Source organism: Paralichthys olivaceus, chromosome 5 (assembly GCF_024713975.1).
Source record: "Paralichthys olivaceus isolate ysfri-2021 chromosome 5, ASM2471397v2, whole genome shotgun sequence".
Taxonomy (NCBI): domain Eukaryota; kingdom Metazoa; phylum Chordata; class Actinopteri; order Pleuronectiformes; family Paralichthyidae; genus Paralichthys; species Paralichthys olivaceus.
Genome location: NC_091097.1, coordinates 16213172 through 16231108, shown reverse-complemented (window position 1 = coordinate 16231108; position 17937 = coordinate 16213172). Strand labels below are relative to the sequence as shown.

The 17937-nt window shown below is 42.5% G+C and overlaps 1 protein-coding gene across 11 annotated transcripts in view; it reads right to left on the bottom strand.

The window, feature by feature from the left end:
• Positions 1-17937, bottom strand: part of cacna1aa (calcium channel, voltage-dependent, P/Q type, alpha 1A subunit, a) — an 87290-nt gene that overhangs the window by 27557 nt on the left and 41796 nt on the right. For 9 of the 11 annotated variants that reach the window (XM_069525274.1, XM_069525273.1, XM_069525268.1 and 6 more), the window contains exons 19-34: positions 17228-17278; positions 16251-16419; positions 14921-15552; positions 14385-14734; positions 14132-14267; positions 13841-13970; positions 13451-13510; positions 13229-13335; positions 7460-7559; positions 6980-7140; positions 6670-6810; positions 6376-6577; positions 6025-6189; positions 5604-5714; positions 3935-4018; positions 96-212 (exon numbers count right to left, since the gene is read on the bottom strand). In XM_069525274.1, coding sequence (XP_069381375.1) covers positions 96-212; positions 3935-4018; positions 5604-5714; positions 6025-6189; positions 6376-6577; positions 6670-6810; positions 6980-7140; positions 7460-7559; positions 13229-13335; positions 13451-13510; positions 13841-13970; positions 14132-14267; positions 14385-14734; positions 14921-15552; positions 16251-16419; positions 17228-17278 — 2716 coding nt within the window. The remainder of the gene's footprint in view (positions 1-95; positions 213-3934; positions 4019-5603; positions 5715-6024; positions 6190-6375; positions 6578-6669; positions 6811-6979; positions 7141-7459; positions 7560-13228; positions 13336-13450; positions 13511-13840; positions 13971-14131; positions 14268-14384; positions 14735-14920; positions 15553-16250; positions 16420-17227; positions 17279-17937) is intronic. The other 2 variants (XM_069525270.1, XM_069525272.1) reach the window with 2 other exon arrangements.

The following is a 17937-nucleotide window of genomic DNA, read 5'->3' as shown; positions in this document are numbered from 1 at the left end:
ACACAATATTAGACGTGTGTAGGAAAAATGCAGACATGTGGATATATATAATTTCCCCCCTGTGTGTGTGATATGCTGAGGAGTTGTGAGTGAACCTTGAAGGACTGAACGAAGGTCCAAAGCAAGATGCGGATGGTTTCTCCCTGCCTCAGCAGCTTGATGAGACGAGCTGCCCTGAACAGCCTCAGGAAACTTAGGTTGATGAAATTATTCTACAGAGTACAGCAACGACATAACCAGAGAGAGAGAGAGAGAGAGAGAGAGAGAGAGAGATGGGGTGTAGAAAGGATTAGGATTGAAAGGTGAAGATAGAAAAGTGAAGGAAGCAATAAGGAAGATGAAAGCAGAGGGAGAGGGAGGAGTTGGGGTCAGAATAAAGGGAGATAGTTTTAGTACAAAGTGTGCAAATTATTTTCTGCACAAAACCAAAGCAATAAAATGAAAGGAAAGACAGTCAAAAACAAAACTGATTCAAACTCAACACAAACGAAAAGAACCAGGAGCCAAACAAGTCAAAGCAAACCAAACTCAAATCAGCAAGGCTCTGACAAGCGTTTCATATCCATCGGGTTAGACAAAACCAAACAAAACAACACAGGGGGGGAGGGAAGTCATCCAAATCTAACTAGTTTCATCCAATTGGGTTATGTGGGAGTCATTGTGGTGAGTAGTTAATGTGCAGGGATGTCAGGACGTTTTCTTGGAAGGACAACCAAATGCACTAATTCTCTCAAGGCAGGAATATGCAATCGTTTTAAAATAAAGCAAGCACACAGCATGCAGATGTGCACCGATACGAGGCAATCCAATAGGATTGGCTGCCAAAGTCATGTGACATACGACAGCTATGTCACAGACGAATAAGAGCAAGACGGTGGTTGATGGACCAGTTAAGGTCTTTATATATAAGTTAATATATATCCAATATCATCAGTTTGATATGACGTAGCATGAGGCCACATAAAAGGAAAAAAGTCGAGAACAAAGTTGAAATATCACATGAATGAACTCATAATATTAAGAGAACAAAGTTCTAATATAAAGATAAAGAGAACGAAGCTGTAATATTAAGAGAATAAAGTTGTAACACTAAGAAAAAAAAGTTGTATTGTGACGGGTATTGTTGTTTACGTCTTATATTGTTTAGAAAATAGTGTTTTGTATTTTCTCAAGATTTTGGATACAAGGATACAAAGGAATGGAACTGTTTTTCTTGAAATATGTTTATTTTTAATTAATTACAACTTTATTCTTATTATTACAACTTTTTCTAATTAAATTACGACTTTTTTCTTGTAATATTATGATGAATATAATTTTCACAATATTACAACTTTATTCGACTTTCTTTCCCCCTAATTATGGCTCTAATGCTCCGTGGTGTGTATGATGATCTGAAAGTTAATTCTATTTAAAAATGTAATTTAAATTAATATAAAGTTAAACAAAATCTGTTATATGATAGAGCTCAACCATTTACCACAGTAAAGTACAAAAGATGGCAGTTTGTTTTTAAAAGGGACTGGCAGCAGGCACATGCAGGTCATAATACACTGTGTGTGTGTGTGTGTGTGTGTGTGTGTCTGTGTGTGTGTGTGTTTGTGTGTGTGTGTTATCAAAGTAAGGAGTTCCTGCCACAGACATGCAAGGGGCCTCATGCATCACTTGTTCTCTCTGCCAGGGGCTAAGCTTTAGACTCGCTCAGTCGTTTCTGGAAACATTCTCCCAGTCACTGCCTTATGTACGGACATGTTCATATGTGCATACAATGAATGGCAAATCTCAGTGGAAAAAAAATCCAATCCTTTACAAACGGAGCTCTAGTTTTCTGTAAAGGATGAACATTTATGGCTGAGCAATATATGAGAATACAGTATTGATACAGTGACTGGCAGAGAGGTTAGTAAACTTGGTGACAAATTAAAAATGTTAACAATTTTGTAGTTCTGTGTGGTGGAGGGTCAAGCAAAGCGTTCACATTTCACAGCCGTTAACACTGGCCGGGATGCAGGGAAAACGGATGCAGGAAAATAAGATCTCCAAAAAAATTACAAACCATCTACATGTGGATGTTGCAGACATATGGTTTATAGCAGCAAATTTTTGGAATTTTTTTTGGTTGGTTCGAAGAACAACCAGAGAGATTGACCAAGCCGGGGTGTCATGGGTGGACACAGAGGATTCATAGTGCATTTTGATTGGATGGAGTCGCAGGAAGTAGTAGTTGTTGGGAGTGGGGGAGAGGGGGGAGAAGGGGATGGGGGACGAGGGGCGAAGTAGATTACAGCGGGTCGTCGTAAAGTTTGTAGACGATTTAAAGAAAGCATGTGAAAAGATAAAAAACAAGAAAGAAATGGAACGTCATTACAGAGACAGGTTAGCACAGCAGCAGCTTTCAGTCTGCAGATTCTACGTGTAGCAGGGATACCAAGACAGCACGGGATCGATTCTGAATAAATATAAATAGTAACTGTAAACAAGTTTAAAAACAAACCAGCCTCAGAAATATCTACTACAACCTGGCTGGTGAAATAGCATCAATTTAATCTTTGAACGAGCTTGAGTCACTGGTATCCCTTGCTTCCCCAGATAGACCTGGTAGGTAAGAGTGTGGGTGAAGCGAATACTGTATTGATCTGATTTTGAAATACTTTGTATTCACGAATACAGTTTAAGCGTCCCGTCCCTACCAGGTGTATCTCCAAATCTGCAAGAGCAACTCTTGAAAAGTTGATCAGACAGAACGCAAAGCAAATTTTCACCTCACGTTATTATCACAGATTTGTCCCACTAAGTTAGGTCAGAGCTGCTGTGAGGATTTGTCTGTCACTCACTCGTCTTCTCGACTGAGCTTTTATGAAGTAGATATATAAAGAGTCAGGACAAGTGCAATTTCTTTTTGTTCAAATCATAGAGATGCATCTTCACCTCAGTTTTGACGTGTCAGAATCCCTGTCCCACCTCACGTACATACCCCACGTTCTGTCTGACCGCACCTTTTGAAATCATTTTCTAAATAAAATAATCATTTAAAATAGACTCTTAACATGTATATACACTCACACATAGATACATATATACACACAGCACACGTTAGAAGTTCTACGGCCATATTGACGGATAAGAAAGTGAAAGAAGTTCTCGCTTGTTAGAAAACTGCATTGGATGCCACTCGGAGGAGATCTGACTGTCTACGTGGATGGTAAAAACTTTATGGACATAGTGCCAGTGAGCATGATGCAAATAGCACTGCAGACAGGTCAAGGAGACAGTGGAGCGAAACACTAACTTACAGATTTATTATGTTTTTATGATATTATATGACGGGCCACCACAGTTTAGATAACTAATGTGCAACACAAACTGTTTATTTTGCACATCAATATAACAAGTAAATATTACATATTTCGGTTTAACACTATTTAAACATCAGGAATGTTGCAAATATTCCTTGTTATAATTGTTCTTTAAGTTTTGTGATAGATAGAAAACCAAGTTATTTTTGTCTCCCTTTTTTTTTCTGATCTGAAAAACGACCCGAACAAAAACCATGATCTGATCTAATCCGAGCCGCGAGTGTTGTGATCCGTTGCACCCTGACTTGCTACAGAGCATCAGCCCGGCTTTCTGCCTTTTTTTTTTTCCTTCTGCGGCTCAGTGCCGGCGAGCCTGAGTCGGGTCTCTCCTCGTCCCACCAACTGGGACAATTATATAAGACTTTCAATAGATGTTTGTGCATGAATGAACAACAGTGGCCTCTAACTCATGCTCTCCCCTCCTTGTCTTGACTACTGTATGTTTTTCAGACAATGTGACGGACGTGTGAGGCTCACAGTCTTTACTTGGTCACTAGCAACATACATGTCTAACACAATATCACTTCTCTCCCTCAAACATATAGACACATATAGACGCATGAGATCCTGCTACTTACCCCCAGCTCAGTAACCAGAATGTCGGTGATGCTGCCCAGAACTGTCACACAGTCAAAAATATTCCAGGCATCTTTGAAATAATTCTGTGGGACGGAGGGAACAGAGAAGATGGAGGGAGGGTGAGAGGAAATGGGGAAGTTGGGAAGGTGATGAGAATGACACGGTAAGATTTAGACAAACACGGATGTTTGAGAGAGATTGACAGAGAAATGGGCGGCGCAGCGAGATGGAGCGCACATGGACCGCATTGAAATAACAAGGACAACGGTAAAACAGGAGGGAAGTCACGTTGAAATGAAAAAGACAAAAAGAGAGAGAGAATGAGGGTAAAGAAAGAGAGAGAATGAAAACAAGAAAACATGTCAGTATCCGACAGGAACAGGAGAGAAATCAGATGGGACAAAGGGACAATCAGAGACAGCATGTTAAACGGATGCCAGCAGACAGGCCAGCTGAGGACAACCTGTCCTGCACCAGAAGACGACGACATCACATACTGTATCTGAATGTTAGAAATCAAACCCCCCAAAAATCCTTCTCTTACATCTATTCAATAAACTGGATCCACATATCTGCGCAGACACAAATAATTGTTTTAATTTGTTCTCTTTATACGTCAAAGAGAAAAGATGATGAGGACAAAATGCTGTTGAGTGAAGTCTACTTCTTTTTTTGCTCTCCTACATGTCGCCTGTAGCCAAACTGTGCATTAGACAAGTGGAGGGACATGGAGAGAGCAAGGGAGGCGGCTATTAAAATAAACCACCTTGACACACACACAGGCCTGGAGTTATTTGTGCGTATGCAGGCTGAGGGGCACGAGTGTGTTTCAGGATGCTCCCCTCATTCCAAATCCTGTGCCACTTAATCTCCACCCTCTCTGCAATCGTTGCTTATTACCGCCCATCTGTCATTCATTCTCCCTCTTCTAATTACTGAAATATCTTCTTGTTTGTCCTGTATCTCCTCCCTAAACTTCTACATGTCCTCTTTCCCTATTTTTTTCTCTTCTTCACCCTCTGTCCGTTCTTCTGCAGCTCTAATGACTGCTGATTTCTAGCAGTTTCCTATTTCTTTATTACCCATAATCGTGTCTCTGCTGCTCATAATTTCCCTCAAAGTTTCTCTTTAAATACGTGAGCATTAATCAACGACAAACAATGTGTCCCAGTGGTACAACATAATGGATGGAGCTGCGGTGAAGTCCTCCACAATATGAAAAATAGCGGCATGCAATCTTCCTAATCGATTGTTCTCTACATTAGTTGTTTTTAGTTGCTTTTGTTTATCTTAGTGTAGCTTAATATACCTTTCTCCTGCGACTTATACCGTTACCCAAAAACATAACGCAGAACTGAAATCCCTGATTTAACTTTTTACCATTGTTCTATTTTTTGTTGGGGATATTTCCTGCAGAGTTGACAATCTGCTTCCTGTTTATATTGTTATGCACAGGCCCAGTGTATGTGATTCATCCGTTATATGTGTTTTCAGGTGAGTTAGTATGTTTTTTTATTTGCTTCTGAGTGCATCTGCAGTTTGTCCGTCAGCATTTGCATTTGCCGTCTCACTGTTGTTCTCTGCCTGGTGACCAATAACAGTCTATGTGGATACAGATTTTCAGGACTGTCTACAAAAATACAGTAGAACACACACACACACACTCACCAGTGCTCCAAAGGCGATGATCTTGAGTACACACTCCATGGAGAAGAGGGAGGTAAACACTATGTTCAGGTTGCCTAACACAGCTTCATAGGTATCAGAAGCTCCATCATACTACAAACAAACAAACACACACACACACACAAGCAGCGCACACATTCATGCCAGCAAACCAACACAACCGAGTGGAAGACACAAACACACACACGACCAGAGACAGAAAGGAGGGTTATTATAAAGTCAGAGACACAATTGAGCTCACACTATTCAGAGAAACATTCATTAGCACATAAGGAAAATAGTGCAACATCTAAAATAAGCAACATCTAAAAAAAAGTCTGAACTAATGAGATAAAGGTGCAGACAGACATGGATGTTAACTCAATAATCAGATGACGTGTGTTAAGATAATCTGAGTGTTTACCTTCATCATGAGCACGACAGTGTTGAGCGCGATCATTGCCATGATAGTATACTCAAATGGCGGCGACACCACAAACTCCCACATTCGGTATTGAAAGCTCAGCTTGTTCTGGGGCATGTGGCGTGTCAGAGGCCTGGCGTTGATGGCAAAGTCTATACAGGCTCTCTGCAAAAAAAAAAAAACACAACAAATGTTTTGTTCTGCTGAAATCTTGTCCCAACTTTCCCTCTTTTCTTCAATCTATCCCTTCTTTTCCACCCAGCAGTTATAATCCTCCCACTTCCTGCCTTCCAGACATTCTCCCCATAATCTGCATCTCTATCCTCCTTCACTCCGTTAATCCCTGCTCACCTCATTCTTTTCTAAACTATAGTCCTCCATCATCTTGTCTCCTTGCTCCTGGAACGTGATGATGATGAGAGCCACAAAGATGTTGACGAAGAAGAAGGGGAAGACCACGAAGTACACCACGTAAAAGATGGACATTTCCATCCTGTATCCGGGGCTCGGGCCCTGATTCTCGTAAGTCGCATCCACTGAATGCTTCAGCACCCTGCGGAGGAAGCGAAGGGAATGAGGAGAAGGTTATAGGTCATCGGGGAGCACGTGCGCTTCATGTGACTGAGCATGTTCTCGCATACTCACTGCGGCCACCCCTCTCCAGTAGACACGGTGAAGAGGGTGAGAAGGGCCCAAGCCACATTGTCGTAGTGGAAATCGTACTTCTTCCACTCCCGCTTCTGCGCCTTCACTTCGTTATGTCGTTCATACACCAGATATTCGCCTCTGAAATACACAAACCACATCGTCAGCGCAATGTGTGTACATGCTTGTGTTTCTGAGCAGGTAATAAACACGCAGAGGCAGGGGAGGAGACACTTGAGGAGATATGCATGTCTGAAGGGGCTCGACTCAATCTTAATAATACTTTTTGAAACGCTGAAGGTTTCCTGACCTGCAGTCGCGCTCAAACTCTTTGGACTCATCAGTGCAGTAAAAGAAGCGTCCCTTGAAAAGCTGCACGGCCACCACAGCAAAGATGAACATGAAGAGCAAGTAGACGATCAGGATGTTGAGCACATTCTTCAGAGAGTTCACTACGCAGTCAAACACAGCCTGAGGATTGAGACAGAGAGAGAGAGAGGAGGGGGGGCACAGACACAGACTGTAATTATTATCTGAGAGAAACACATAGGATTACAATCATTTCTGTATTTTGGTCTGAAATTGTGGCTTCAATGCTGTTAAATGATTAAAATTAAAAAAGATTACAAAGCTTTTTTCAACATTGTCACCAAATTCCAAAGGAATAATTCATGGATCTTGAGGAAAACTAAATCTGTACAATTTCGATAATTCATATCTATAGCTGCGACGCAAAAATGAAAGTACAGATAACTCTGATCTCAGGTGGGACATCATCTCCTGAACGTACCTTGAGTTTTGGAAGACGTTTGATCGTCTTCAGAGGTCGCAACACCCTCAGGACCCTCAGGGACTTGATGGTGCTGATGTCTTTTCCCTTACTGCTCCCCCTGGATGTGCACACACGCACACACACACACACACACACACACAAGCACACAACACAGATGCATGCATACACACATGTACACAACAAACAAACACACACACACATTGAAAGAGTTAGTTTGGTTCATGAGTGATTGACAGACTTCATCCTCTGGATTCCACAATGGCAGCGGGCAGCCATTCCTCGATGGTAACTTGTGTCCGAGTTAACTCAAGATGAGTAACTGCGTCTGGATTAAATACGTAGCAACACATGCAGTATTGCTATCATATTCCATCTGAGCCTTATTTTCTACGTGTGGGGTTAGCATTGTTGCTACATGCTAGAGTTAGGTGGTGTATTACAGCTGCGGTACATGCTATGGAAAAGACTGATATCATTCCTGTCTGAATGCTATCTGCTAGCTACACCTGTTTAACACTTTGCAATGTGTTTCAATGCTTTACAGAGACGGGTAAAGCTTTGGCTTGCACATGCCCAGCTTACGGTGAAATATATTCATGCTGCATCGAAACCTTGCTTTCCATGCTGCAATATTTCTCTTTTTTAAGCAGCAGTTTGAGTGATGGAGAAACTCTATTCTACATAGAGACATTGGCAGAGAGAGTTTAGTCGAGGTTGGACACAAGCAACCCCATATTCTGTCAGCAGCTGCAAACAGAGGCCTGGTCGGAGAGAAGTGTCCTGTTGACACAATGACAGTTTCTTGACGCTTCCAATTGTAGACTCAAAAAGGTGATAACTTCCAAAGTAAGTCACAATTTAATTTAAATGTAATTCAAAGCCAAACTCTCTCTTCTGATGACTCAACCAGTAAATTACTAGGAACTCTAAACTACTACTACTACTGGGATCAGCTGGTTTCACAGCATTGTTCAGACAGCATGGAATCTTGTCTTGTCGGCCGTTTGCCAAAGACAAAGATATTTTAGCGAGCATTTCATTGTCTGAAATGCTGAGCCAAACCTCTTTCTGTTTGGATTCACATGTATGAGAGAAGGGGAGGTAATATTTCAGCTGCACCAAAACACTCACTCAAAACTAAAAAGAATTTAAAACTACATGGAAGCCTGTGCTTTACGAAACTAAATCTAATCACATGGTAAAGAATCAATACTTTGTTAACTAATAACAAAAGTCAGCTACACTGTAAACAATAAAATCTCAACCTGTTTACTTCAATAAATACTTTTAATATCATGGAAACTGATAAATTCCTCAGATTAGGGTAAAGAGAATAAGGTTAAAGGTCACCGATGGTCCTGAGGGGAGTAGCAGCTGTGTGTATGGTGCATGTGTCTTACAGCTGTTATACCAGATGTTAGACTGCTACTGTTTGTGTGAGTGAGTTGAGTTTTGTGCACAAGTGTGCACACATGTCCGTCTCTGTGTGTGCATGATCACACCACTGTTCTTCAACAATAAAAAAAAGAAATCACACATCGGCTTGAGGTTTAGTTGTGTTTGAGTCAGAGCTGTTCCATGTTGAACAATGATTCAGAAAAGGGAAGAGGAGACAAGTACAGAAACCAACGGTGATGAAGGATGGAGGAAAAGGAAAGGTGTTCAGAAACACGGGCACCGAGAGTGCAGAGGGCTGAGGGGGAGAAATGAGGAGGAAAAAGAGAGAGATCTTTACCCGCCGCCGCTGTTGGTGGTCCAGATGGAGAGATGAGAGAGGGGTGAGAGACAGTGAGACCAAGAGAGAGAGACAAAAAGACAAGAGGGTGGGAGGAAGAAACAGAATGGGACACAGAGAAAGGAGGGGTTTTCGAAAACATTCACATGAGACAGAAAAGAAGAAAACACAGAGAATCGTCCCCTTACATTGAATAAAACTGAGGATTTTTCTCGGTTTGATTATTCTAGGAAACGTTTTGGATAATGTAAGTACACAAGTCAACAAAATATATCACATCGATAGGTCGGTTTCTTCAAATGCTGAGTTGCCTTAATAATAAAATGACTGCATAGTATTCTATTTCCACCACAACCTTCCAAGTCTAGTTGAACTTTTAAAATCCCTCTCTGTAGCAAAACTCTAAATGAACTGGGAGCAGAACACTCACAGGTTTGAGGACTGCAAGTGATGCGAGACCAGTGTGCTCACATATAACCACATCTATTGCTTGCTAGAACAAATATCGCCTGATGAGAGGAAATTTCAAAATGCCAAGAAATCCCTTTAAGCTGTAGCCACACTTGGTCAGTTACCAGGCAGCCAGCGTCTCTGCGTCTGGAGCCTGTCTGGACGTGAAGCACAGACCGACTGCAGTAATGTGCAGGACAAGCGGCTGAAGTGGCCCAAGACACCAGCAGCCCTCAGACCAGACTAATACGATTAAAGGGGAGATAAACATCTCCGGCGAGACTGCTGATCCTTCCTCAAATGCTGTTTGATTTCCACCGATTGAATTAAGGCACTATCTGGATGCATATGAGTCTGTTCGGACTGGTTCAGATTTCCCCATTAGGCATTAGTGTCTTTAACCCCCATCGTAGGTAAATCAGATTATTATTGGTTAAACTGGCTTGATGAAATTGAATGATTTGTGAATTCATGATCAAATCTATTTGTCTCGGGTGCTAATTTATTGGTAAAATGAACGTTGTGCTGCTTTCGCATTCTCTTTAGTTATTTTGTATTTTTCGTCACAGGTCATTATTTTCGCTCAGTAATTGTAACCTAATTTATATCCCTGCACACATCTACGACTACATTCATCGCTCTATGCTTGATGATTCCTCCGGAGACTTCAGAGAGACACAGACGTCACAGAGAGAAGAAATACAGACACCTGCAGAGTTCAACCACATCTAAATATGCAACACAAAGAGTTTAGAGGGCACAGCGTTAAGGACAAGCACACAGATAATACACACACTGACAGGTCTATGTGTAGCACATACATAAGTAGATTAAACTGAAATCAGAGAGTTAGTGAGAGAACACATATAAAAAGATGATTCAGGAAGAAAGACTTGTCTAGTGGATGGGGCACCGCCACTAGAACCCTGGAGCACCTGCCATGGTTAGGCTTTCGTTATTCATGCTGACCTGGAATCAGTATTGATGCTACTGGTTTAAGAGCACAGTCTTCATTCAAAGAATCTACACATTGATTAAATGTGAAAAAACAAAGCTATGTGAGATCTTGCTGACGTTGGCTCTACCACAGCCAGAGTCTGACAGCAGAGACGGTTGCGGCGCTTGCAAAAAATCTGTGGCAAACACTTTTCCGTGACTTCTGTTATGAGACCACATTTTTCATTGATGCTACTTGGCAGAGACTCAAATTCATCTTAATGCACCATCATGCAATGCAGCCACGGGACATTAAACAAATAAATAAGTGGTTGTGGATCGAAACAGAAAACAGCTTATTATAGTTCAAAATTACCTTGATTCACAAACTAAAACTACTGATGAAAATCAAATGAAATGGATGATTTTTCCTTCTGTGCAATGTTCAGTACTGACCATGGACTGCACTACAAAATATCTGTGGTGAACTCTATAATGAAGTTATAATGAAGTTGAAAGATGCATTTTCTTTTGACTTTTGATGATGAGTAGGAAGAAGAACGAGAGATTCCGGGTGTTGGTGAAAGATGGTGAAAGGATGGAGGAGGGAGGAGGAAGGTGAAGTGGGGACTGATCTGTATTTTGTTCTTTGACCATAAAAGATTTCACTGCAGGTAGTTTGAAAGATGAGTGATTGTGTCTAAATTCCCGACCAATGGAAAAACTGTTGGAGGATACCATGGTGGGGAAATGGAAGGTGGAGTTGTTTTTGTTAGGAATGCATCAGCTTATTTACCAAACGCATTGTGCAGAATTCAGCCACTCTGGATTTAGATTTCTACGAACAATCAGAAACAACAAGCACATACCCTCTGATGTCTCAACTGGAATTCAGCTGGAGAACAGGTATTTGGTTCTGGACAAGCAGCTTGTACGTGAGCCAAATTGTATAATTTCATCAAGCATTAGCAAGGCTAGTTAAGAAAGTAATGCAGAGGTTCCCCGATGGCTCCCCTGGGTGAGCGCCAAGGCTGGAGTCCTCTGCAGCAGCCACAGGTTTAGTTCCAGCCCGTCCCTTTGCCTGCTCTCTCTCCCACTTTTTACGCTTGTGTTCGATCCTGTCATCAACATCCACGGTGCCCAGAAGTATCTTGAAAAAAGAAGAACTAACGCTTCACGACAGCATCAAGAGGTAAACAGGAAAGAAAATAAACGTTTTATCTGATAAATACCTGGTTTTCCTCTTTAAGGCTAAAAAACTGGGCTTCTTTGAGCATTTCTGGAAGCAACATCATTGCTTCAGAATGGGCGAGGTTCAGCTTAACTTCCCCTCCCTCCTCGCCTCTCAACCAACACGAGCTCAGGATGCAGATAAAAGCGAGTGATGGGTTGTAAGAATGTGGCAACAAAAGTTCCTGCTCATCCAAACAAAACCGGAACAGTCTCCCTGCAGTCAGCATTCTGCAGCGTGCTGACATCTAGGACTGACTGGGTCCATGCCGCACCTTCCCTCGTGACTTATGCCTCCCTCGTCACACCCCAGTCTAGTCTGACTCTGGTCACGGGTCAACCACACAGTATCAGACAATGCTTTTCATGCACTAAACACTGAAGCCTCTGATTTTGCTCACTGGTTCAGATTCTCTTTAAAACATTTGATCCTCTCTAATTTACCATTTAGGTGATTTTTGTTTTATCAGAAAACATTGATTTCATTACTTTCAATTCATTTTCTTGTCGTCTTTTATTTGTCCTTCATTGCGAAGCTGTCTTGAGAGGTGCCATATTAATGAAGTTATTCTAAAGTCATATAATAGGATCACAACCTCATGTTTCTGCAGGTGACCTGTGTGAGAATGTAATAGAAGGTTACAGCATCACCATTATACACTGTACTTAGTATGTGCATCTTGTGACTATAACAATATTAAATTAGATCCTGCAACTCTGCTTCACTTTATATTCCTCATGCAAAAGCAGAATAGCAAATCTTAAAACTCAAAATTCATGCTTCATACCCAGCATAGTACACATCACCTATAAGCTCTAACTTAACTATTAAAACCTGCAGTCATGCAGATTAGGTAAGATTCAAAGTACCTGCTTTGTCGAGCTGATGGTTGTGGAGAGTTTTGGGAGCGAACTCAGCATGACCTGGCCAGGCTTTGCATGGGGCCTTTAATTCTAGAACGCCCTGGGCACTAAAGGGTTACAGGTGCAAAGGGTGGTCCTCACCTCTCACAGTAGGAAGAGGAGGCGGCCAGGGAGGGAATGCTGGGATACTATTTTATGCCATGAAGGGACATAGGGGGTCGTGGTGGGGCTTTGGAATGGCGGGACTGTGGTACCAAAGTTGAATGAGAGAGAAAAGGCAGAGGAAATGGCCAGCTACAGGGGGTTGGCCATTTTTCAGCAGAGATAGGATAAAGTTTAATGGAGGAGCAGACAAGAGAGAAGGGAATGGAGTAATCCTTAGAGAGCGAGAGAGGCTGAAAGAGCAGAGGATGAAGAGAGAGAGAGTCCAAACATGAGCCATGGGTGATTCGAGAAGAACGTGAGGAGGCTGTACTCCAAGGTGCCAGTGAGGCAGTAAACAGGGATGTGAGAGGGAGGAGCAAGGGGGGGAAGGCAGGAGGGAGACTTACGTGAAGGCGAAGGCCACCAGAGCACCACTAACCACTATAAAGTCAAGGATGTTCCACAAGTCCCGGAAATAAGAGCCCTGGTGCAAGACCAACCCCAAATCCACCATCTACGAGAGAAGATGAGAGCGTGACTATGATGCAGTTTGGCCACAATGTGGAATGAAAATGTCTGATTTGACCTGAAGTTCTCTGGAGTAAATCATTTTTTCTTAATATCATTACCTTTATCAGCATTTCAAATGTGAACACTCCAGTGAAGACATAATCAAAATAGCGTAGAACCTGTATGAAGAGAGAGAGATGGTTAAACTTGAAGTTTTTCTCACTCAGGCTTCATTTGAAACACCTTCAGACTTCAGAAACTGAAACATGGTAGGTTTTGACTTTCGGACCAATTGGCTAGAAGAAGAAAACCCATACAGGTGATGATGACAGAACGTACGTATGTCATACAAAAGTCTTTAGTCCACTTTCTAAATTAATATGTGAAACAAAAACTAATGTAAACAAAGGCATACTTTAATTGTTTCTTTATTTAGTTTTTATTCACTGGTCTGGCTGGAGGGCTGCATATGACACCACAATAAAAAACCTAACCAGCGAATGTCTTACATTGTTGCGAGGAGATTCAGGCCAGACGGGGTCTTCAGCAGCCAGAGCGATGCTGCTCATGGCGATAACCAGCAGGATGCACATCTCAAAGTATCGCAGGGTGCAGACGTAGTGACACGCACGTCGAAACCTAAGAGCAGACAGACATTTTTTCCCCTCCTCTGTTTGTGTTAAGGACGCCATTAGATCTGGATTGTTGAAGAAGTATGAAGTATTTTCTAGAAATGAATACTGGGTGAACACCTCAGGTTTGTATTCCTGTGTATCAACCTATGCAGTCGTTTTACTTACGGGTTGGTGGTGGACAGGATGAACATGGAGCTGAAGGGAGGCATGGGCCTGGGTCCTCCTTCACCTCCCTTCTCATCGTCGTCGTCGTCCTTGTCCTCCTTCGCTGGCAGAGGCTCCGTGTTGGCGTTCTTGTTGACTGGATCAGAGTAGGAGGGAGAACAAATGGGGTAAAGAAGAATGAGTGTTTGTTATTTCAGCTGAAAAGAGAGTTAAAAAAGAGAGTTAACAAAACACTGAGTCATGTTGCTGTTACCCTGCAGTATGGCATTGGTGGATGGAAAAATTGGCATGTCTATTGCTGTGTAGTCAGGGTGGGGCAGCCTGATGACACTGTTGGCACGGCTATGTCCGATGTTCCCGTAGCTATCTAACGTGACCAAACTCCCGTGAGTGCCACTGTTAGCAAGATGGAGGGCAGATCCATAGCCGGGGGCCACAGTGCGGCTGGCAACTGGAATGGGGTGACCCTCGCTGGGCGGGGTGGAGCCAGAGACCAGCTTGGTATTCATGAGGTTGTCCATATCCTCGCTGTACTGGCTGTCCTGTCTGGAGAGGCTCTTTTGGATGGGCCGTGTGGTAGAGAGGTTGGGGACACTGCAATCCCTGGAAAAGAGGGAGTGAGAGGAAAAAGATAAGAAAGAGAGGAGAGTGGAGAATGGTGAGAAAATGGTGTGAAATGGAGAGAAGTGACAGGAGCATACAACAGATGAGATTATCCAAACATCAGTTTGGTGAAAATCCAACAATATTTTATTTATTAAATCTTATTTCCATGTGCAATGGACGTACTTCCTTCTATGCTGACACATCCTCTTCCCCTCGCCCTCTGTTTGGTTGCCATGGCGACTTCTTCTTGGCCTCCTCTCACTGCCTTCGCCAGCTCCCTCCTGCTCTCCTCCTTCTCCACCTCCTTCCACCCCTTTGCTCTTGTGCCTCCCCGTTTTTCCACCACTTCCCCCGCCGTCCTCGCCTTCCGCGGCAATCTTTCGATGCGACCTGGGCTTCCTGTGTTCTGACTGCCCTCCCCCTCGACTCCCGCTGCGGGTGTGGTGGTGGCGTCTCGAAGGCCTCTCCTCCGAGCCTGGCCCAGGTATCACCGTGGCATCCAGTCGGACGTGCGAGGAGTGGTGGTGGTGCTCACCTTTACGGCTCCGCCTGCTTTCTGTGGACTCACCCCGCTGTAAGGGAGGTCTGACTGGACCCGAACCTCCACCACCACCCCCACCTACTTCCCCAGCATGTTCGTGGAGGCGTGTTTGTCTGTGGAGCTCGTCGGCGGGATGGTGCTGGCTGAAGCAGAGGTCTGAATTGTTGGCAGTGGTCTTGTTGGTGTTGTTGTTCCGGTTCTCAAGGGGGTCGACAACCAAGGGTCGATCCAGGTGGGTCTTCATGTCTGGACGGATGTGTCGAGAATAGTTCACCTGCAACGAGAGCAAAGGATGGAGAGGCAGCCACGGGGGAAAGATTGAAGATACAGAAGACAGAAGAGAAGTTTTTATTCTTTCTAGGTGGACAAAAGTGAAAAAACATTATATTAGATAGACCTAGTCTATAGATTATATTCACATTTGCACTAAAGAGTATTAGGACCATGTTAAAAAAACAAACAAACAAGTAAGTCATAATATAAAAGTATTTCATAATATAACGAGTAAAAAATAAAATCATAATTTTAGGCTACATGTCATGTTGCTGTGTTAAATTAAGCGTTATGGATTATTTTCTTAATATAATACTTGAGCTTTTGGCTCATCAGCACCACATCATCATACAAATCATTGAAAAGATTGTGTATGAAACTTATAATGTTGCCTATCATTAGAATAGAAGTGTCTATGTCTAAGTTTCACCTTAATTATGACTTTATTCTCTTAGTACTTTATTCTTGATATCTCAGAATTTATTTTCTTCAACATGGCCCTTATACACCAGCGCACATTTGGCATTGTCCAGTAATTACACTGATAACTGATGGGAAATTTACCATTAATAAATAAACTACACATAATAAACACCAGATAAACATGTAATTCATCACCATCACATCATTAGTATATTTGCCGTCACTTGTGTACACTGATACCACAAGTCTAGGGCCTTTGTTTGCCTTGTCCTTTACATTGTTTTGCTCCTCCCTCCCTGCCCTTGCCTTCCAGCGGTCGTCGGGGTCCAGCTCGTTGTAGAGGGCCTCTCGGCTGGACGCCAGAGTCTGCTTCCTCAGCTCCTTGGTACGCTGTTCCCACACCGACTTATTAATTCCCTTATTGTTGTTCTTCTGTTGCTCCTTACTGCAAAAACGGAACAGGGTGGACAGGGAGGAGGGGGGTTGGCAGCGTTAAAAGAGCCGTTCTGAGACACACACTGCTGCGCAAATATACACACAGACATGAGAGGGATGTGAAAACCAACACCAAAATATAAGTACGTAAAATAGCCAGGACATAAAGACACACTAGGGGCCACAGACATTTAAAGGGTCATTTGGCTGGACCTATATAACAAGGCAGCTTGACAGATCGAGGTTTTGGGTGTCCACACAGCTTGCCAAAGCACGAGGCGGGACAGCTTCGCTTTGATAAACCATGTAGGGACACAAAATGGTGGATAACAGAGGCAAGGTAAGAATTTGTTATGACGACCTATAATTAACCTACCCGAACAAAAATGGCACCCAAAACCCCCCATTGAGCTCGTCACGATGATTACAAGAATGTGTTATTGGCTGGATTGACGGAGCAGTTATTTAATCTACGTGATGCAGAAACACCCCAAAACAGCCAGTGACCACCTCTTGTCTTACCCTCCAAAACTTCTACCGGTAAATCAACTCTAACTCCCACTTCTCTCGCGGCCAACAGTCAACCACAGTAAAGCAACAGCCATACTGCGAGGTGCAGGCAACAGAAAATGTACTCGTAAAAAATAAGCCAACACAAAGGACAGCTAAAGAAAGCCAAGTATGTGATTCATAAACAGAGTAAAGAACAAGGGGACAAGGAGAGGGGGGCGTTCTAAAACACAAAAAGAAAGCGAGGGATGGTGGTAAAGTCAATAAACAGAAGGTATTCAGAAATGAATAAACAAATAAATAAATACCAGTCCAGAAAGGGGTCGGTAGCGTTGTGACACTCACTGTGTACTTTGTTGCTGAGGAGGGAAACAGCTGGTGAGTGAGATGGCACGAAAAAACAGAAGGAGGATTTCATTCCAAAATGGGCTGTCCATCCACCACTTAATAAAAAAAACAGCCTGTCTGCACTGAAAGACGGTCACTGTTCAAATCAACTGCGCTGTAAAAACTTAAAATTTGCAAAATACATTCCTAAAATGCAAAAAGTGAACAGATCTGGCGACATTTTTGCCAAAAAGATTTGGCATTTTGGAATGCAACCCTTCACACACACACACAAAGACACACACAGATACCAGAAGTTCACGCACACTCAACCTCTACAATTTGTTCCATCTCTTGATCAATTCATTTTTCATTATCCTCCTTTTTTGCAATATCACAAATTTCATCTTCCTTGCATCACACACTTAACTTGCCCCGTTCTCTTCGGTCTTTGCATCTTTTACAAGATCTCCCCTCGATCTGAGTTTTATCTCATGTTCCTGTTTGTGCTTGCAGTGTCTTTAATTTAAAACATTTGAATCTCTTACTATTCCATGCTTTTTATTCAAATTCCTCCTGTTTTAATTCTAATATCCATCTTTACTACAGCAAATGTCTCAACTAGTATGTTACTGTAATTTCCAAAAAAGATACTTTACCCACAATGCCATGCAAATTGCGGTAACTAACT